The following is a 23,122-nucleotide window of genomic DNA, read 5'->3' as shown; positions in this document are numbered from 1 at the left end:
TGGAGATCTGGTCTTCCATGATGAAGTTTAACTAAACAACAATAAAGGCTAGGTTATCCTTATGCTAGCCTAGGTATGTTAGAATTGGGAGTAGGGTCATCTGGACCCCACTGAACTTTATTTTTCAATTTTCACTGGTGTCTGTGGCAGACATGAAATCTTGTCCACCTTCATCCCATTGTCATGGGATGGATAAGATGTCAATGAAAGGCTTGGGTCATCTGGACCCCATAAGATTGCGCAAGGGTCAAATAGGTCAGGTCATCCATAATTTTGGCCAAGTCCCTAATTTTAATGGTCAGGTCATTATGGATGAAGGTCGGGTCAGTCGATCAGATTGGATCAGTGAGTTTGTTATTCTTCCACTATCAAAGGGAAACTTTAAAAAGAAAAAGTTTTTTTTTTTTCCAGATGTGGTTGGAATCACCTTTGGGAGTTCTGAACAGCAGCAGATGCAGCAGGAATCCTTTGTTCTTCTAATTAACTTCTGGGAGGAACAAGTCTGTTCATTACTGAGGTGTTAGAAAATCACAGCTTCTGTTATTCAGAGTTAAAGCACATCAAAGGGATACTCTCCCTTTACCACAGAGCTGCTGATGAAATGCTCCAGTTTAATGTCTGCTTGGTTCGATAAAACAAAAATATTTGCCTTAAACTAACTATATCAGTGAGCAAATTTCCTCTTAATAGTTGTATTTAAGATCTTCTTGTGTATTCTGTCTTTGAACCAGTGGTCTGGTTTCCCTTTGGTTCCTCCTTTTAGGGGTCTTCACAGGAAATTCTCCTTATTTTTCCATATACTGCTTACACCAGCCACCATGTTCTCCTTACATCCATGAAAATCTTCTTAGGTTTTTTCTAGACCTTTTTCCTGGTATCTCAACCTCAGCATCCTTTTACCAACATCCTCCTCTCAACATGTCCAAACCATCTCAATCTGCTACACTCCATTTATCTCCAAAACATCTACTTTGAGCTCTGACAGATTCATCCTTCTTAAAAATTGACATCAAAACACATTTCTGTTCCTCAGACATCCCCTCATTCTCTAAGACATCGGCAGGGGTATTATCAGCACCAACTGCTTCCTCCTGTCAATGTCTTCCTCATTTCATACTCACTGATCTTTGCTACTTCCTGCTCCACAACAGCCAGCTCTTCTACTCTAACATGTTTCTCCTTCATTAAGTTCTCTTTCCATCTCTTCCATTGATCATCCTGCCTCACCGGTACAGATCCAGCCCTCTCTCCTTTAATGTCCTCTTCATCTTTCTCACCACCAGAATCATGCAACACATCACCTCCCTATGCTGTCTGACTTTGACCAGCCAACAATTTAGGCCTTAATTACATATAGCCTTACAGGGTTTGACCTGTCCCAGTGTCGTAGCATGTCCACACAAACTACAGTTTATTTTCCTCAGTCAGACTGCACAAGCGGTGCAAACTTATCACTCAAACAGCATTAATGGGCCCCTCGTGCAGAGCCTGTCTCGCCTCACCTAGTGGGAGGATCTGCACAGAAAAACATCTCCCCAGAAGAGGAGCCTTAACTCTTCCTCCTGTTCTCAGATTCAACTTTTCTGTCCTGCAGGGAATGAAGAGCTGGAAGTTTCTCCGTATGATGACACATTGATTGAGTCTCACTTGGCGTCGTTGGTTGCAGGTAAGTTACTGAAGCAGTCTTTGTTTACTTCAGTTAGTCAAGGATTCACTGTGTTGGAGATTTATCCAGCAACATGCAAATCTGTAGTCTCAAAACCGCCCTCATAGCAGACACTGGGCCACTAAGGCTTCGTTTCCACTGAGCAGTCCGGACCAGACAGTCCCCTCTTGGCCGGTTTGGAATGGTCCGGGCAATTCAAGTGAGTGTTTCCATTGAGCCTTGGATCATCAAAGTGCATGTGGGGTGTAGACCGATGACATAGCTGTGCGTCTAAACGATGAGACTACAGAGAAAGAGAAGCTGCATCAGGTGACTCAGAAATGGATGGGAAATTAAAAATATAACTGCGGAGGATATTATAATCCGGAGAAGGTGTTTATTATGGATGAAGCCAGTCCATAAGCTGCAGAACTGTCTATTGCTCTGAATTAAAGAAAAAAAAAAGCTTTATGTTAAGCAATACTCCAATGTTCTTCAATGCATGTTTTACAAAGCATAATCTGGAGTGTTTTTGATGAGTTTGGATCGGTAATGGACATTCTTTGGCGGCGGGGGTCAAGTGAGACAGAAACGGTGGGTTCTCCGTACTCATGGATTCGGTGTGTCTCCAGTCCCCAACCCGGTCCCCCAGCAATAAGGGGGAACACTGTATGTAAAGAATTTATTATTCTTTGCAAGAAGATTGCAGGAGGTAAAGAAGAATCCAGACGAAAAAAAGGGGCCTAACTTTCGGTTTGGATCTTGAGTTGGGAAAAGCACTAGTTGGACTCTTGCTGCTGTCATAAAACTTTTCCGCCAATCAATGGGTTACATCGCGTGATGACAGAAGCTCCGCCCTAACAGGTCCATTCCATTTCTCTATGGACCTATGACCAACGGGGGACCAGAAATGGTACCAGCAAGTCCCACTTAACATTAGTCAGTCCTACATTTTGTAATAGAAATGCTCAAAAGTCCAGTCCGGTCTGGACCGCTCAGTGGAAACAAGGCTTAATTGATTGGTTAATTGTTTTACTCTTTAACAGTGGAGATGTCACTGGCAACAGCTAAATAAATGAATGTAAAGGATTCATTTGTTTATAGCATGTTAAAGATTTAAATAAACTAACAAAAGCAAATATAACAGTGAGATAATGCAGTACAATAAAAAAAAAAACAACTTGCAACAACCCAGAAGACAGCCAAATGACTACCCATAAAATAGCATCACCGACATCACAACAGCTTTAAAGGGAGTATTGAGAAGTTCACACATCAAATTTCATGGATGTAGTTAAGTTTACACATCAAGTTTAGAACCTAAAACCAGCCTCTGGAGGATATCACATACAAAATTGAGATACTTTAACATTTTTCTGAACAACCTCTGATACTTTTCAGAAAGATTCCCCTTTTGCCATACATTTTTATTGGTTTATTAATATTTCATACATGGATTGTATCAATTTCTAAGTAAAAAAAAACATCCATGGTGTATATTAGTTTTATTAATGGCACTAGTGATACCAGCCAGACTTGTTAATCGATACATCCATCCATCTTTTCAGCTTCTGAATTCCCTGAATCCCTTTCGGTCACCGTGTTGCTGGAGCCGACCCAGCTGCTGCTGGGCTAAGACCGGATCCACCCTGAGCGGGTCCAGGTCTGTTAGAGGGCTCTAATGACAATCTAAAACTATATCGACTTGCAGAGAAAATGTGATGCTTTTATTTTTTAAATTATCTGATGTTTCATTAAAACAGTGTTTTAAGATTTGCGAATATTATGGTAGCAAAGAAACTACTATAATTTTTGAAACAACAGATTCGTGTCAATATTTTAAAAATCTCTTCACTTGCCTACTTTTTACAGTAATCATATTTATTTTATTATTATCAACGATTAAGCACCCTGGCTTTCTCCCTCTAAGATATGCATCACAGATAAATTTATGACTTATTTGTCCCTAGGAATAAATATTTTATTGTTACACTCTTGCATAAAACAATAGGTTAAATCATGTTTGTTAACAAATAATAGAAAATTACGGGGTATTTTCAATATCCACAAAGATGAATCAATAAATACCTTAATGCTTTGTCAAATTTTTCCATGTTATGTCTAAAATTTCTGCCTACATAGAAATCTCCTCCCAAATTTATGTCTCTGATGATCATCAATACATACCAAGTTATGTTCATGAAGATCGATCCAGGTTTCAGATATTGGAATTATGTGAAATTTTCTATTGAAATAAACATCAAAACAGTCTGCATGGGGTGTAGCAGTTAGCATTATGAGAAGATGGTTCTCACTGTTGTCGATGGCGATGGTTCAGACTTTTGTTCTATTTTATGACTTATACTTGATCTTTCTTGCCTCACCCCTCTACCTTTCTAATCCCCCCCTGCCCCCCACTCCAGCTTCTTCCTTCTTGCAGCTGGATGGGGAAAACCAGTGCCTCAAGGCGGCGCAGGACTGCGGTCTCTTTGAGAAGTGTGGTTCTCTGCGATCTGAGTATGTTCTGGCCTGCACCAAGCCTCACTCCAGCACCAACCGATGCAACCAAAATAAGTGCCATCGGCTCCTGCGGCGGTTCCTAGAGCGGGTGCCTGAGGAGTACAGCCTGGGGTTACTGTTCTGCCCCTGCACCAATGCTCTGTGTGGCGAGCGAAGAAGAAAGACCATCGTGCCGTCCTGTTCTTATCAGATCGCGGACAGCGTGCAGCCAAACTGCCTCCACCAGCAGAGCTTCTGTCGCCATGAAGACACCTGCAGGTTAGGAGTGTCTCTGAACCTCTGGTTCATCCATCTGTCAATGAGAGGGTCTGAGAGTGCCTGATTTGAAGATTCTTTGACCCGTGACTGACCACATTCAAACTTCTAAAGATATGCAGTTGAAAAGGCATTGCTGTTTGGTCAAACACACCTTCAAGGACAGTGATTTCAACCTTTTTAGTGACAAAATTCTGCGGCACACCAGCATCCCAAAATGTAAAAAAAGAGAAACTCCATAGTCTGTATTGATGTACAGTCTCTTCATGATTTCATGTGAAATTTTTGAATAATTGAGGCAGAAAAAGCTTGAAGCTGCAGCTGTTTTTCTATTGTGACGATTCAATAATAATTTTCTACTAAATTAGTCAACATTTTCCCCTGGTAGTGTTTTTGCCTCCAATTTATTAATATGCAATTTAATATAACCTCACAAAGGTATATATATATATATATATATATATATATATATATTTTTTTTTTTTTCTAAGCAGTGATTTCAAAAAATCTGTTTTTAAATGTTTGCGCCAGAGCAACTATAGTTTCTGAACAAATATATGATAACATGCTTGTTTTCTTACACAAAAGAAGACTAATATTATAGTCAATTTTAACTACACAAAAAGTGAACATGTTTAAGTTTTATTTGTTTTTCCTTTGTCTTAGTTGAAAATGTAACTTTAACAAAACTGTTTTTCTTTCTTTTTGGGTGAATAAATGGTTTCAATCTAGTTTAAATGAGTCTGTTGCACTAAACTTTAATCCTGTTTCTTTCTAATGTATTATCACTTATATTTAAACTTAACTTCAATTATTGCAAAAATGACTGAAGTCTGAAACTGAATTTGTCCTTCAATCCAGACATTATTAGAAAAAAGCAGTTTCTTTTATAAAGATGAGTTGGACCAAACTCTGGGATGTTAAATAAACACAAACCTTGAAGGAAAACTGAACAGATTTGGCTCATAAAGTCTCACAGTCCCACCAAAAATAACAGCTAACGCTCGTGTTTAGCAGTGTAGCTCCCCGTGGGATCTGGTGTCAGATCGTTTAAAAAGTAAATTAAATAATGAAACTCAGAGGCGTGATTTTGTCCCTTATCAGCATCAGTTTTTGCACTACATCTCCCATAATGCATTGGGTTAAAGTGACAGCACTATTGTACTAAAATAAAATGATTTTTTCACCAATTGTGTGTAAAAAAAAACAAGCATGTTGTGATGAAAAATTGCACTTGCTCTGTCACAAACATTTAAAGAAATATTTTATTTTAATAAATCACTCTTTGGGAAGAATATATTATTGTTTTCTTGTGAGGTCACGTAAAATTGCATGTGAATAAAGTTATTAATAATGACAATCACATGCCAAATTATATATTTAGAACATTTTTTTTTAATCCTCTGGGGTCTAAAATTCAGTTTTTGTCTGCTTTTGAATTTTCTGCATTTTCATTTGAAAGAATCCCTGCTTGCTTATTTGGTATCATTTTAACCAGCACAACCTCACCTATATGACACCATATTTATTTAGTCATTTTGTATTCACACACTAAACATGAAATCATGCAAAAACAGAAAATTCCATCTGGAAAAATGGGATTTATTTTACTGTGGAAACCCCAAAAATGTTTAACAAACTGTTTTTACAACATAGAGTTCAAGTTTTAGTTCTAATTTTATAAAAAAAACAAGAAAAAAAAATGTCAAACTAATGTTTTTGAATGAAAATACAAACATTTCCAAGCGAAAGTCTCAGATTCCTTTGAGCCAGATATATTTCTGTTGATGGAGGAGCATCACAAACCTCACAGCTCCATGATGTGATCTGTCTTAGTACGCTTCAGTCTGCGGTGAGACTTCAGCTACTACGCCTTATTTATGAAAATAAAAGATCGATTTTGTCCAAAAACTACAAATACCTGCCATATTATGTCTTTAATTTAATAAAATCTCAAGAATGTGAACAAAAAAGTGAACGTTTATTTTAGAGTTTTCATCTCCACCTTCATCAGTGTTTTCTCCATCTCCACTTCCCTCATGGCTTTGTCTCCACCTTCATCTCGTTGTTTTCTTCAGTGAATATGTGCCATGTCTTGATGCATTACCCATTGGTCAGCAGAACCAATAAAATGTTTTCACTAATCAATTCATGTGATCACAGCGTCCTGAGCTCCATTTACACACAGAGCCAGCCTCCCTCTCAGGCTGCTGTTCCCTTCGGTGTGTTGACGCGTGTTTGTGGATCTTCCAGGTCCAGGCTGGCGGATTTTATCAGCAACTGTCAGCCGTCTCATCAGACAGCCAGTGGCTGCCTGAAGGACTCCACGGGCCTCTGTCTGCGAGCCTACGCTGGACTCATCGGTAAATAATGACTTTCAGCAAAACTGAACTCAATCTATATCGTATTCAATGATCTGAATGGACATACAGATCTTTGTTCATAAAGAAAATCTTTAAAAAACAGATAAAAATGTTCTGTAATTGTTAGTGTTGGTTAACTTTTTCTGTCTCTCAAATATAAATCATAAATCGTCCCTCTGACCTTTAACCCCCCTGCAGGAACCATAATGACGCCCAACTACATCAGCAACAGCTCAGCTGACGTTTCTCTGTGGTGCAACTGTGAAGGGAGTGGGAACCAGTGGCCGGACTGCCTGAAGCTGCAGCGCCTCTTCACTGACAACAGATGCCTGCGTGAGTCCTGTTAACTCACGCTGTGCAGACTGAGCTCAGCTAGTCTGAGTGTAGCGATTTGTTTTACTAATGATTCGATACACATCATAATGTGTGGTTGGCAATCCAATTCCTAGTCGATATAGGTTCATTTCCAATGATCCGATTCAATCTGATTCCTTGACCTAAAATGGATCCAGAACATCTTTATCCAAAACTTCCACCAGTGAGACTCAGAGATGAATACCTGGTTCTGAACAGTGCAGGTGAAGTTTTCAGTAAACAAGAATGAATTTCAAATTCATTCACATTTTCGTTTGATAAAGTTCCGTCCACTGTTATTTTCCCACATCAGAATCCATTATTACAAGATTCTACCAAACTGTATGGTCACATGACTTTGATAAATTCAAAGTGTTTCCACACATTGAATTGGAATGATGGTTGATCAGTTTTTGCTGCACCATGTGTGTTGTTCTGTGATGGAACTTTGTCATTTTTACGTCATAGTCAAATATCTATTATGCTTCAATCCAAATGGTATTTTATTTTTTTAATTCTTTTACCTCTTTTTAAAACTTTTTTTAGTGATTTGGGTTGATTTAGTTGCCCCACACAGATTGATCTTGTTGGATTGTAGGAATAGATATTGATTAATAAACTCCAAGCTATAAGGTGCATTAGTGTCTTCAAGGCGACCAACACTGGCATGATTAAATGAGACAGTTTGTAAATGATAAAAAAGGGAAACATGTACACAATTCAAATATAATTTGACAATATTTAGTATATAATTTTTTGATTTTTACTCCCATTAACTATACAAAGTGAGTTGCAAACTAAAATGTGATGGATGGTGTAAGACCATTAAGATGTCAAAAATGTCATGGTAAAAACATCCAGAACAGCAGAACAGTTGGTAAAAAAGAATCATCAACATCTAGAACCAAAATCCAGCTGACCCTGTGGTACTCCATCTCTGAGCAGTAGACAGTCAGCGAAGAAGACAGCCTGGACTCAATCACACTTTCATTGATTTCAACAATCTTGATATCAAAACATTCAGCTCGTTCAGGATGTTACTGCTTGTATTTTTGGCATTCATAAACTTTATAGTTTGGGAAATATTGAGCAAAATATGCCCCATAGGAAATTAATTCGTTTTTAAAAACCGCTGTTTTCAGTTATTTTTAAATAATTTGGCAATGACCTATTATATTAGCATCATGCTAGCTCATTTTGGTAATTGCCAATTTTATCAAATATTTGTAGCAATGTACATACTATTTTTTTGTTTTTGATAAGTTGTTGTCTTCTAAAGTTGTTAGGTTATTTGTGAATTTAGCTAGGAAGAGGCTAGTGGTTTTGGCTAACTTAGAGGTTTATTAGGCTACTTTTGAGTTTAGCTTATATTTTAGCAACATGCTAACGTTTTTTTAAATAATTTTACTCAGGATTTTCAGGCTATTTTGGAGTTGTGCTAGTTTTGTTTTGGCTAGGTTAGCATCCACTAAGGGGGGTTAGAGTTTAGCTGGCATGTATTGAGGATTTTTAAGCAACTTACTCACAATTTACAGAATTTTAGACCAACTTCAATGATCTTTCATAGTTCTTTAAGAAAAATTGTAAGTCTTTTAGAAATTTTTGCATATAGCTTTTGCATTTTCAGTAGATCACTTTAGCCATTAGAGTAAATTGCTTCAGTTTCCGGAAACCAGATTTAGCAAAAAGCATTCACACTAGCACTGTCCTGCTGCTTCTCCCTCAGCTGAACTCTCCTGCAGGCCCGTGCGGGGGGTTCCCCACCCCACCGTCAGTCAATCACATAAGCTGTCGATGTGCACTGAGCCTGTATGTCCAAACACTAAACCTGGATCAATGTGTCAGACCTCTCCCCATAAAACTGTGTCATTCATCAGGCCGACCAAGGACGCAGCTGTAAAGCTGCCAGCTGAAAATGTGGGTTCCCTCCCCCTCACCTGCATGGACACGTGCACGCTCACAAACACACACATACCTTCCACACATGCGTGCACACTCGCACAAAAGCAAATATCCATACTTGCAGACACACATGTATACATTTGCATTCCTGCCTGTACATACGTGCACACACTAATACATACAAACACACATGAACGTTCCTTCACACGTGCAAACACACAATCACATTAGAAGCACTCAAGAGAACACACAAATGAACATTCACTGACACTTAAATTGAACAGTCAGAGTGTCTGAATACCAAGAATGAGATCAACTTGATATCTAGTACAATTTTAATATAAAATTGGTTGTAGATAGTGTAAGAGATGTAGATATTTTTAACTAAAAAGGTAGTAAGTCATGCAATTTTGGTATCAAAGCATTCATCTCGTTTAGGAAATTACTGCTTTTACTTTTGGTATTCATAAACGTTGAAGTTTTTGAAAAATTGAGCAAAATATGCCCCCTAAGAAAAGAATGAGAAATTGCTCAATTCCTTCAAAAACTCTGTTTACTTTGAAACTTGAGAACTTCTGCATACTTTCATCAACCATTCAAACTTTAAAATGATCATGCAGCCACTGGGTTTTTAAAGGGTAATTTGGAATTTAGCTTTATTTTAGCAACATGCCAACTGTTTTTGGCTAATTTAGACAAAATATAGGCAAAATTACACATTTTTCTAGTTCTTTGAGGCTAAATTTGATATCAGCTAATAGTTTACCATTATGCTAACTGCTTTGGCTAATTTTGACATTTTTCCATTCTATTAGGCTAATTTTGAGTTTAATTCATGTTCTAGCGCTATTTTGGCAAAATTAGAAACTTTCTTCTTGGTTTTTCAGGATAATTTGGAGTTCAGCTAATATTTTAGCCTCATGTTAGCTGTTTTGGCTAATTTTGATATTTTTTCAGTTTTTGTAGGCTAATTTGGAGTTTAGCTAATATTCCAGTATTATGCTAGCTGTTTTGGCCGAATTAGAAATTTTCCTACAGTTTTTTTATGAAAATTTGGAGTTTGGCTAATATTTTAGCATTAGGCTAGCTGTCTCGGTAAATTTTTGGCTAATTTGGCATTTAGATAATATTTTAGCAAGCTTTCGGGTTCAGCATTTTTCCGCTATCAGTTTCTGCATTTTCAGCTGACACATTCAGTTTAAAGCATTCACACTAGCATAACTGCAGATAATGCAATATCTCTAGTTAACTATGTGAAATTAAGTAATACAATATCACTCGATGTAATCTTTCAATGTCATTTCATTTTATACATGAGTTTATTGTTAAAACAATTTTAACCATCAGAATAAGGGTGGTGGTGTTGATTTATTTGTGGATAAATGCTTTTAGGATTGTTCCATAGACCATGGGATGGACCATCGCAATTGGTGTTTTATGTGGATATATTTCAACAGAAGAAATACATAAAAGGAGAATAAAATATCATTCTAGGTTGCATACAGGATTCCTATTTGTTGCAATTAGTGTAATAAGAGAACAAATATTCAGCCTTATATTCAGTAAATCTGTAACAAAAAACAAACAGCTGGTTCCACATGCAGCAGGTTTATTAGTACAGACAGGATCTAAGCACAGCTTAAATTCCAAAACGAGGTCAGGGTCAGACAGGCAGAGGTCAATCCCGAGCATGGGGTCATCCAAGAAGAGAGTAGAGTTGTCAGAGTCCAGGTGAGGGTCAGGGCAAGCAGCAGGCAAACAGATGAAGCAGGGTCAGAAACAGAAGATCAGGTCCAGATAGAAACGCTCGGTAATGCAGGCAGAGTGGCACAAACAATACTTCACACTGAGTGTGGCTCTGTGTGCTGCTTAAGAAGCAGGGGGATGATTATCCAATTGGAGACAGCTGAGCAGGAACCAGGAACTGTGCACTGGGGCAGCTGGGAGATAAAGTGCAGTTAGTACTCTGGAGATGGCTCCCACTGGTGACCAGAGGGGGAGACAGAGCGCTGAATTCTGACACTATCAAACATTTTACCAGAAACAGTCAGGCAGGACTTTTCAGCCTCAGGAAAACCACTTTACTTTGAAGCATACTCCACCTAAACCTGGAAGTTCTGGGACATCTGTCCTCAAAACAGGAGTGTTTGGTGTGTTTGGTTTTTGAAGTACAGCCACTACAGCCACTTTTGAAGTTACTTGAGCGTTTGGTTGAGTTGCTGTTGCTGGATCTACTCCCCAACATCGGCCAATCAGTTCGTCATGCAGGTGTGTCTCTGCAAGAACTTATGTGTTTTGTGTGTCCTTACAGGTAACGCCATCAACAGGATAGGAAGCCCCAGATCGCCGGCATCAGACACCACTCAGCTCCCTGCCCCCCGCCCATCGCCGCTCGTTCAGGGGGACGAGCTGCAAAGCAGCAACCACCTGCCGGAGCTCAGCAACAATGTGAGTTGGTCCGACCCCCCACACATGAACGCTCATCAATGTGCTTCGAGACCTGAAACCTTTGACACAAGGGTGTCAAACTCAATTGCACAAGGGGCAAAAATCCAAAACACACCATAGGTCACGGGCCAAACAGGAAAAATATTTATGGAACACTAAAACTAATTTTTTAAAACTTTAAACTGTAACTTTCTAACATAATTATGAACTAGATATTTAGCGTTACCTGTAATAATGCTTGTGTGAATGCTGTAAGCTGGATTTGGCCGCTGAAGATACTAGTGTTGATAGCTGAATAAGCTGAAATTGATAGCTGAAATTACTGAAGCTAACAGCTGAAATCACTGAAGGTGATTGCTAAAAACTCTTAAGTTAATAGCTGAAAACTCTGAAGCTGCTAGCCAGCTTTAATATTAGTTAAATGCCAAAAAAAAAAAAAAAAAAAAACTGGTTAGCCAAAACAGCTAGCATGTAGCTAAAAAATGGCTAAACTCCAAAACAACTTAAAAAATCTTAGTAAATGGTAAAATAGTCCAAAAAGCTAGCAGAATGCACATTTTTAAAACATTAAAACTGTAACTTTTTAGCTTAATTATTAACAAAATCAGGCAGGAATATTATTATCAACCTTAAACAACTTTCAATATTTTACTACTCATAAAAAGTTTGTCAAAATTATACAAGTTAGAAATGAGTGCAAGATAACATCAGGCCATTAACAACAATAGAATAAAATGATCTGGAGGGCCGATAGAATTACCTGGATCCGGCCCCCGGGCCTTGACTCATGCACATGAACTTAAATATGAAAGAAAAACTATTAACATTTAGGTCAAATAATGAGAACTTTTAGTTAGTTTCTTTTACCTCTGCTCTCCTGATTGTTCTCATTCCTTCAGCCTGCTTTGATATTTGCAGCTCTAGCTCATCTTCATGGACTTAACCCCAAGAATCCAGCAGGACAGGACCGAATCGCTGCTCCTCACCATGCCAGCCTTACTAAGCCGTCCTCCTTCTTCCGTCTTCTATTATGTTTTGAAACACACTTAATCAATGCTTTCTGACGTCCTGACCGTAATGATCCTGACAGGAACATCTCCAACTTCTCTGGTTCTTGTCTTGTTGAAGAGAGTCCTCCTGATGACCTCCTGATGTCCTGACTGCAGCTCGTCCTGCCGGTCGGACTAAGCCGGTGAAGTTTCTTTCTGTGACAGGCAGGCGGCTTTGGCTCCTTGCTGCGCAGACTCCAGTCGGGCTGGTTAACATGCACACGGCGGCGTGCACATGCTGGAATGGAGGATCACACATATGCTCCCGGAGCTTCAAACTCGGTCAAACCCAATCGGAGTCCTGGCTGCCACAGCCTTGGCCGGTTTGGCTTTGAACTCCCATATTGCCTCACTTCCAGAGATAATCTGGGCCGGCAGACAGGAGGGAATTCCAGCTCTGCTCACTCTCCTCTTTATTTGTTTGTGTCTCTCAACCAGTGAGCGGATTAGATAAGGTGTTGGTAGGAAGAAGTGCTTTATTATTATGAATTTATTCATGTCCATGCACCCCCTTCCCCTAAATCCTCCTCCTACCTTCTTCCTCCCAGTTTCTGTCCATTTTCCTTTCTATTCTTTTGAGCTTTACTGTTTCCTTTCTGTCTTCAGCACATTCCAGCTGGAATCCTGCAGAGCACCTCCACCCCCACGTCCATAGCTGCCCCTCTTCTCCTCATCCGCCTGTCACTCAGCAGCTTTTGTCTCTCAGGAGCTTTTGCTTGTTTCTCTAAAGTGATTTTTCACACAATTTGAAAGGTTTCTCTTCAAAAGCAGAATATCTGCTGCAGCAGAAACGTTTAGAAGCAGAGGCAACTGCGCTTTATTTCAAGTGTTGGGATTCCACACACATAGCCGTCAGACGTGAAGGGAAGTGTTTGTGTCTCACTGAAACCATGGATCGATCCTTTAGTTTTCCATCCATCCAACTTCTAAACCTGCTTTCTCTGCAGGGTCACAGGGTAGCTGGAGCCTGTCCATCTACTGTTGGGAGAAGGGGGGTTAGACCCTAAATCATGGGTGTCAAACTCAATCGCATAGGGGGCCAAATTCCAAAGCACACCTTAGGTCACGGGCCAAACAGGATAAACATTTATTGAACACACTTAAAATAATTTTTTTTAACTTCTAAATGTAACTTAAGAGATTGTATCTGGCGCCATCTTGCATTTGACCAGAGGCCACTCAATCATAATGGTAACACGAGTTCAAGCGACTGCTTTCAATGAAAAGTCTATGTAGAAGTGAGTTCAAAATTCTTGCCTTCAAGCACCGCTGAGCAAGTTTTTCACCCTTGTGCTCTCTTACAGGGTCAAGATGACCCCACCCTTATATTGAAGTGTGATCCCTGTCATGACAAAGTTGGACAGGACTTTATGTCTGCTACAGACACCAGTGAGGATAAAAAATCCTTGAAAAAAAAAAATTTCAGTAATGTAACTTAAACATGCCTAGGATAGCAGGAGGTTTGAGACCGTTTTTTGATTCTATGTACGGCTAAAGTTAAACAAGTTGTACTTTGACCAGCCAGGGACTCGGATTTTGCAGTAACGTATGGAAAACGTACTTTTTAATGGCAACTGTTTGAACGCAAAGAAGAACTTAACAATTACGTTTGTGCCCGGCTGGAATTCTGTGACATCAAGTCTTTCATGTTATCGAATAGAGCTGCGAAAAGAAGTCATAAGATTGGCACTAAGCATCTTCCAACTGCAGGTACATTTGCTGGTATCAGGTAGCAACGTACAACTATGAACATCTGCATGCTAAAAGTACGTTCAAGAATGTCCATAGCTGAAAGCTGAAAACGCTGATGCTGATAGCCAGCAAAAATATTTGCTAAATTACAAATTAGCCTAAAAAACTAAACGAAACAAAAAACCTGTTAGCCAAAATTGCTAGCCTGTAGCTGAAAAATAGCCCAACTTCAAAATAACCTAAAACATTGAAAATAGCCTAGATTAGCAAAAACAGCTTGCATGTAAATATTACCCGAACTCCAAAACAGCCTTAAAAAAACTTTTAAAAAAGCTAAACTTCAAAAAAGCCTAAAAAACAAAAAAAGCCTCAATAAGCCAAAACAGCTAACATTTAGCTGAAATATTAGCTAAACTCCAAAATACCCTAAAAACGGAAAAAAGCCTAAAAAAATGGGCCTTGACTTGTACACATGTGACGTAGCATAACAACTTCTTGTTCGTCTTCGCAGGTGATGGACAGTGATGAAGAGGAGGACTTGACTCAGACACTGGAGGAGGAAGAGGAAGACAACAACCAGTTTAGTGTGATCCTGTACTCAGAGGCCACTGTCTCCAGCCTGGGTGCCCCAGGGACAGGGGGTGCAGCATCTCCAACCTCTGGCAGCGCCTCACCAGCTCTGCTGCTGGTTCTTCTGCTATCCGCTTCACTTAACTGGGGGTAGATCTGATGAACAGTGTACACACACATAAACACACACACACACAATGACCTCACATCCCTGGATTTAAAAGTAGAAGAATGATAATGAAGAAATGGACTTCATCTTTGTTTGTAACCCCCCTTCCCAATTCTGTCTTCATTGTCCCTTTTGTGAACAGCAAGCAGAGTCGTTCTGGTTTGTCTGGGATGGGGGTGGGGATGGGATCTTTATGATTCTTGACTCCCATGTAAATATGAACTTTGCTCCATTTGGCTGAACTGATGCAAGAGCAGCTGCAGCTGGAAAGAGGAAGGACAATTCGTCTTCATCAGCTATCTTTATTCCAGTCTCATGTCACTCAGCGTCAGAAAGGAAAAGTGGAGTGACAAAGCGCGAGCAGGAGGAACGAGGGAAACGTTGACCGCTGCTTCATTGCTGTCCATGCTGCTGCCCTGAAATGTGTGTAAATTACCTATTCAGGTGTGTGTGTTTCCATGGTTACTCTCATTTTGATGAAACCTAGAATTTATGGAAACAGCTGTGTCATGTTTATTCTTAAAGAAAAACAGAAACACTAAAGACTGACTAGAAAAGATTTTAAAAAAGAATAAAAAAGCATGAAATGAAGAGTCTGTGAAACTGAGCGTTCAGTTCAGAGCAGTAGTCCTAAGTCAACTGTTCTGTTCAAACATCAGTTTATTCAATGTCAACATGGCTTCACTCTGCTACATCAATAAACATGTCAACATTCAACTGAATCACAACTATTTGTTATTGCTTTAATTTAAGCTTGCTGGATATGAGGAAAGATAATATTTAATTGTGAAAAGGGATGTCACAACGTCATATGGCGTATGGTCTCTGATAGAAACCTCAGGAGTTTATGGAGGTCTTTCAAAGTCGGAATCTGATCATCGTTTGATTTTCTAGGACATAGTTCCTGCAGAGCTGCAATAGTTCATTAGAAATTTGACTTTGAGCTGTGGGCGAGACTGTTGCCGAAAAGTAAACACATCTCCTCTCTCCTGCTGGCTTACAGCCCTTCACAACCCCAACCTAACATTAGCAGTGTGACCAAAATGGCGAGCAATATTGAAGCAATCCAGTCATAAAGTTTTGAGCCAGATTCCACCTAAGACAAGGAAAACAAAGACGTCCATGGATCTAGTTGTCTAGAAATGGATGCATCAGAATGAGCTGGTAACCCGCTGATATAGTATCTACTTCACACCTACAAGCTTTTTCCAACTGCATTTTTGTGTCTGCTCCTAATTCAAAATGAGATGAATAAAGAAATGGCCAGAGAAATGCAATTTTAAACGTACATTTCTTTATATGCCATCACACTCTCTCTCCCAAGTAGTCACATCACATTCGGTTAAAGACCCCTCTGGCTGTTCCCATTAAATCATGGATCCCCTACCTCTGGGCTGCAAACCAGAACCGGTCCAGTGCCACGACATGTAGTGCCCCAATACTCAAACCCGGTACCAGTGCCCTAACCCTAACCCAACACCAGACCAGATGTGGTACCATCCCTGAATCGGTACCGGCTGCCGAACTAGACGTGAACCAGTAACAGGTTAAGGTTAGGGTACCGGTACTGGACGCATCCCGAGGACCAGTGTGAGCTGTCTTGTGGGACCCATATGACCAGCCAATGACTTCTAATGTAAACATGCCTAAGATAAAACAAGGGTTACACTGTATGTCCTTCATTATGAAAACAAGGCCAGACCACCCAAAACATAACTTTTTGTCAAAGTGGGACTTTAAAGATGTCTGCCAGTTATGTGACAGATATCTGATAAGTATCTGACAGTAGTCTTAAAGGTTTCTGCGGGTACGTGACTGATGTGTGACTGCTGCCTCCCAGACAACTGTCTGCTGGGTCTCCGACAGTTGTCTGACTGGCCATTGTTGTGTGTCTGACACTGACAAGTGTCTGACCAGTGTCTGAAAGGTCTTTTAAAGACTCTGGAAGACTCTGAAGGGTGTCTGATGCCTGACATATGTTGGAGATATCTTAAATTAGTGTCTGACTGATGAGTGATGGGTCAGACACCCGTTATTGGAAACCTATCGACACTTTTCCAATAAGTTTGACAGGTTTCTGATAGATGATCAATTGATGTTAGCATGTCACTAAAGAAACCCTCGGGAGTGTCTAACAAATCTCTCAATAGTTGGTTCCTGATGAGTTGATGAGGTTGTTGCTGTGATATGATGGGTCTCTGACTGGTGTCTAACTGATAATTTACTGTGGTCTGAAGGGTGACTAACCTCTCTGGGGTCTACAAAGAGTGTTTGGTTGTGTCTGATGGGTTTGTGAAATGTGTCTTGCAATGAAATAACAGGTCTCTGATTGGGTTCTTTGTCAATATTTGAGGTTTGTGTGATTGGGGTTTTGTCTAATCTTTCACAACAGGTGTCTGATTGTTGTCTAATGGTGCTCTAGAAGTTCTCTGACATTTTTCTGACAGATGTTTGATCAAGACCTGACGGTTGTGTGATTGGTAATCGAGGAATGGATCTCTGACAGCGTTCTTACTGGTGTCCCACAGATGTCTTATGGGTATCTGACTGGCAACTGATTGGTGTGTGAAAGGTCTTTGGCGCTTGACAGGTTTCAAACTGGTATCCAATGAGTTGTTCATGGATGTCTAACAGATTTGTGATCAATATCTTCTGATTGATGTCTGATTTCCTGATCCCATCCATCCCAATCACTCCTAAACAGATCCTCAACATCTTCATCTCTGGTACCTCCTGCTCTTCCTCCTGTCTCTTAACCAACAGCATGACTGCTCTCACCACTGTCTAAACCTTTCCTTTCATTCTCATTGACACTTTTGTTACACATCTCACCTGAACCCTTCCTCCACCTGTTCTAACCAAATCTCAAATACCTCTTCGCCTTTTTTCACACAATCTCTCGCAACTTCTGACCTTCATTTCTCTTTTTTCCTGGACAAACCTCCACCTCTCTAAATGTTCCTCCACCACATAGTCTTATCTAATCTCATTTGTCAGTCTATCCATCACCACAGAAACAAGAAGGAGCTCAAAGCTGATCTTTGGTGCAGCGCAGTCCCACCTCCACCTTAAACTCCTCTGTCTTCTCGCTCTTGTCCATGTCCTGAACAACTCCAACATTTTTCCTCATTACCGCAGCTCCTCTTTCTATGTCCTCCTAAAGACTTTCCTACAAAGACACAATGCATCTCCTTTTGACCTTTTCTGTTCTTCTCCAGAAGCATCCTCAAACCAAATACTGAGTCTGTGGTTCTTCTCCTTGACATTAAACCATACTGTTGATAAAAAAATGCACAACTCTGACCTCACAGTAGTGCAGTTTTTTATTTCCTCATCAACTCCTGATCTCCCAAAACCTGTTTCAGGTTCTCCCTCAAACCCACACAACCCTCTTCCTTGTTAAACTTCTACCATTATGTCCCCTGCTCTGCATTGCCATCTTCAACTGCCTCACCATCAGAGTCATCATGTCACCACCGTTCAATGCTTGCTGGTTTTACCCACTCTTAGCTAGGATTTTGCAGTCCCTGATCTACTTGAAATACCTCATCGAGTGGTCTATGAATTTAAGATTTTATGTGGCCACCTGCATACCCCAGAACAGATTTTCCAATGTTTTTGCACATAGACAGCTAGTATCCACTGTTGAGACTAAGGCTTTAAGAATAAAGTAATTAAGTGAAAACCTACTCTATGAAACAATGCAATTTGCCTAATAAGGATTTTCACAAATAATTTAACACACACTATTTTTTTTAAACGTGATGGATCATCAGGCCTCCAATTGCAATTCTGCTTCATACGTTTTTATTCTAGAGACCAAGACAGGTTGCCATAGCAAATCAGCTTTCCCTGATATTAACTAAATATTCTTAAGCTAAAATTGTTTTACACAACTTGGTGTGTAAAAGTTGTTCTTCTATGTGAGTCCTCCCTGTGAAAGTTAATCATGGCTGGGCTTGGGAATCATTTGGTGGTGTAACACCCCCATCCATCGTTTAATTCTAAGTGTCAATCAGAGAGGCATTTGATTCCATTTTTAGAGTCATTGCTATGACCTCACCATGGATTTAAACCCACAATCTCCCAGCCTCAGGGCAGACACTCCACCCCTAAGCCACTGAGCTGGTCAGCACATTAGGCCTCTATTAACAAATCTCCAGAGCTTTAATTTTGTATTATTGCGTGGAATTAAATTATTCATGGTGGGTTGTGTTATCACTTTTAAATGTGTTAGGTGGTATTTAGCTAAACAAACATGGGCTGTGGCAGCACAGGGGTGTAGTAGTTAGCACTCTCACCTTACTGCAGGATTGGTACCCCTCTAAGGTAACACTTCATTTTACAATATTGTAATTACTGTGTATTTAGGTGGTACCATGGTAAACATGTTTTAGAAGAATTGTTAACCAAACACAAAAAATAACATTTCTTCTTTTCAACCAAACTAAAAAAAGAGTTATCTCATACTTACCTATGTATTTAGCCCAGAGATGGGCAAACTTTCTTACTTGTGGGCCACAAAAGGTTCTAAAATTTGACAACTGCGATAATGTTAGTGTGAATATTTTGTTCAAAGTAGTCACTGAAGATGCTGAAGCTTTATGCTGAAAATGTTGACGCAGTTTTCTTTCATTGCTGAAGGGATTAGCTGAAAATGCAAAAGCTATTTGCAAAATGCTAAATCTGCTATACTGGATATTTGTCAAAGACCTATGAAAGAGCGCTAAAGTTTACCTAAATTTCTAAAAAATTTGGATTAAAATTGCTTAAAAATCCCTAATACATGCCAATTTTGCAAAAATATTTAGTGTGTTGCTTAAATATGAGCTAAACTCCAAAATAGCCCAAAACCTCAAAAGATAAGAAATTAGCCAAAAACGTTAGCATGTTGCTAAAAATATTAGCTAAACTCTAAAAATATTAGCTAAACTTCAAATTAGCATTAAAACACCTCAGTAGGGTTGTGTCTGAATAGATCTCCTACTCACTCACTTTATAGTCCAATGTATAGTGCGTTCCCCATTTTCTTGTGTTGTCCGAATCTACCAATTTCAAAATCGAGTGCACTCGAAAAGTCCTTGCGAAAAGCTAGCGTACATTGATGCTCACTTGATTAACGAAGACAGACGGCAATGCATTGCGGTCCAACAATTTTGAAGAAAAAACTGTGTTTAAATGTAGCATTTGAATAAACCATCCACATTTTCACCATCATAACACAGTGAAGTCATAAATAAACGTTGTGAGATGTTCATATTTATTCAATTTTCACTCTGTGTAGTGGGTGACATCGTATCCGGTGTTTAGATAAACGAAAGAAAAGTAGTGAGCATCGTGTCTGAATTTCCTTAAAATCCAGGGCACTATATAGTCCTGCACTATATAGTTTTTTAGTAGTTAGGGGGAACTCGGAAACAACCCATGTGCCAAATTAGTAAAAAAATCTAGCACATTGCTTAAATAGGCCTACTAGCTAAACTCCAAATTAGTGTAACATTATCCTGTTGCTATAATAGAAGCTAAACTCTAAATTATCCTTCAAAACCTTATAGATAACAAATTAGCTAAACATGTTAGCATGCTGCTAAAATATTAGGTAAACTCCAGATGTTTTAAAAAATACTATAGTAGATTAAACATAGCCAATGCATATATTAAAAGGCTTGTGCTAATCTATTTAATTTTTTTCTAATTTAAAGACTTTCTCATTCATCTCCTGTAAAAAGGCATATTTTGCTCAAAATTACAAAAACTATAAAGTTTATGAATACCAAAATTACAATCACTAATGTCCTGAATAAGCTGAATGTTTTGATACCAAAATTGCTGAAAGTGTGATTGAGTTTTTACGTGCCAAAAAATGTACAGAAGGGAGCAGGAGAATCACTATTGTGTGAATGCTTAAAAGGAATGAAAAAAAAGGGGGAAAAAATCAAACATGACTTTCCTCTAATTGTGACTGTGTGCACCATGATCCTTTTTCTCTTTTTACTATTGAATATAAACGTGACAACATGGTTGTGAAATCCAATTTTCTAATAAATTTGTTTGTGTATTAAACTTATTCTTGTAATAAACTACCATTATTTTTCAAATTTTTAAGAAATGTTGAAATTATAAATATAAATGACAAGTATTGAAAACAAATTAACCAAAAAAAGCCAATTTATTGTGAATCAGTAGCAATTTTTTTTCATAGCCAAAGAGCCACAATGGAGGGATGAAGGAGCCACATCTGGCTCTGGAGCCTCAAGTTGCAGACCTCTGGTCCAGGATGTAGGATGTAGCTGGGTAGGTTCTAGCAACCCCCAAGTAGGACCAAGTAGGTCTAGAAACTAAAGGTATCTATGGATGGAACGTGGGTGGTCAGACTTCAGCATTTTGCAGCATTCTAATGTGTTTTCCTAACAGCTGAAAGTGTTACTCATTGACACCAATGTCCTGCTGATGTTGATCCTGTTGGTGCTGAAGCCTTTAGACATAATAATAGCTCAGAGTAGAAAATTAAATTGACAGTTGCACTAACAATTATACGTTTTAACATTGATATGTTCATTACCTTGCTGATAACATTTTTAACCAGTAAAAGACCTTAAGATTATTACAGTTACTTTGTTTTTCTTGGTAGAAGACTAATGCGATTGAATTAACCAAATAAAATTGTTCATTTTTATTTAGAATTTATTATAATCCACTGCCTTTTCAGGTCTTAATTTAGGAAAGCACTTTATACTTCATAAGGATCTACAGGCATCCTGTTAAAATTAAATGCCTGACTGAAGGCTATATTCTTGTTCATCTCTCCACTTTGGAGGGACGTCTTCTGTTTCTTTGCCTCTCAAGCATTATTGAAAGGCAGCTGGTTGTGTTAGTCACACTGAAATCATCGCAATGTATCCTTAGTTGCTTCACTTGAAACGTGTTGGCGTGGTCTGACATAAAACTGTTAAAGAAAAAACAACTAAACTAAAAAATGAACAAAAACAGAACTTAATTTTAGTTCTTTGCTTGGTTTTATTTGTTTGTTTGTTTTCAGAGCTTAAATCTGTATACAAACATGAGTAAAGTACCACAGAGAACAATCTAGAATGGGGTCACCAACCTTTATGAAACTGAGAGCTACTTCATGGGAACTGAGGGCTACCATTTTGAAATAACAAATTTTGCTTAGCTATAGTTAGTTATGCATTATTAATAATGAATAGTGATACTCCTCTACGTGAAGACACATATTACTCAACAATAACAACAAGCAAGGAAACAAATATCAATACTCAGCACATAATTCATCTCAGTAATTGTTACATTTTCATATGATTATTTACATTTTATGGGAAAATGTCCCATTTTCACTATGTTGTACCATGTTTATCAATAATTTAATGTTAAAAGAAAATCAACTTACAGATTTTTAAACAAATCTTGTCAAATTTTGAATTATTGACCGAATCAGCAGCATTTTTAACAAAATTAAAGATCTTTGAACTGGTCAGAGGTCACCTAGACTTATCTAATGTTCATGTATCATGAACATATTTTTAAGATGTTTTAATTTTTAAACCCATGTATATGCAAGTGTAATTAAAAAATATAGCAACAAAAAAAATGAATTTTAGATGCAGAAGTGAGTTGTTCTGTTTTAAGAAGTGACCTATGGGCACCTTGTGTGGTTCTTGGGGGGCACCTGGTACCCGTGGGCACCAGGTTGGTGAACCCTGATCTAGAAACTCAGGACTCTTGAACAAAAACAACCCAACAGAAAGAAGTATCAAACTGCAAATAGTCTAAAATCTTTTAAAGCAATAGCAAATGTTGGTTTTGCTTTACTTGTTTAGATACGCTGACTCTATACTAGTACCAGCAGGTATAAACCAAAAAAACTGTAGGAATTATACCTAGAAGTATCTCAAAAATAAGTTTTCTGATTGCTATTTTTGAGGAGTTTATCTTAAGAAGGTTGCGAATGATGGCGTGAAAACAGCTAAAGAAAACATCATAAATTACTTAAAATACAGTGAGTTGACCCAACTATGTTTAACAGAAGTTGCATTTATTAGAGCTAAAAACACACCGTTCTGGGAGAGCCCATTGATGAAGCTGCGGTAGACGCTAAAAAAAGCTGATGCTAATGCTAAGTTGATTCATTGTTTGG

General features: G+C 38.7%; 1 protein-coding gene across 1 annotated transcript in view; it reads left to right on the top strand.

The window, feature by feature from the left end:
* gfra3 (GDNF family receptor alpha 3) overlaps positions 1–15,695 on the top strand; it is a 32,646-nt gene extending 16,951 nt beyond the window's left edge. The window contains exons 3-8 of the mRNA XM_024282870.2: positions 1,595–1,666; positions 4,069–4,423; positions 6,674–6,783; positions 6,982–7,116; positions 11,351–11,487; positions 14,740–15,695. Of these exons, the coding sequence (XP_024138638.1) occupies positions 1,595–1,666; positions 4,069–4,423; positions 6,674–6,783; positions 6,982–7,116; positions 11,351–11,487; positions 14,740–14,952 (1,022 nt within the window). The 3' untranslated portion in view covers positions 14,953–15,695. The remainder of the gene's footprint in view (positions 1–1,594; positions 1,667–4,068; positions 4,424–6,673; positions 6,784–6,981; positions 7,117–11,350; positions 11,488–14,739) is intronic.
* Positions 15,696–23,122: the final 7,427 nt, after the last annotated feature.

This window comes from Oryzias melastigma, linkage group LG10 (assembly GCF_002922805.2).
Source record: "Oryzias melastigma strain HK-1 linkage group LG10, ASM292280v2, whole genome shotgun sequence".
Classification (NCBI taxonomy): domain Eukaryota; kingdom Metazoa; phylum Chordata; class Actinopteri; order Beloniformes; family Adrianichthyidae; genus Oryzias; species Oryzias melastigma.
Note: the sequence above shows the minus strand (reverse complement) of the source record. Positions and strands in the feature narration are given on the sequence as shown.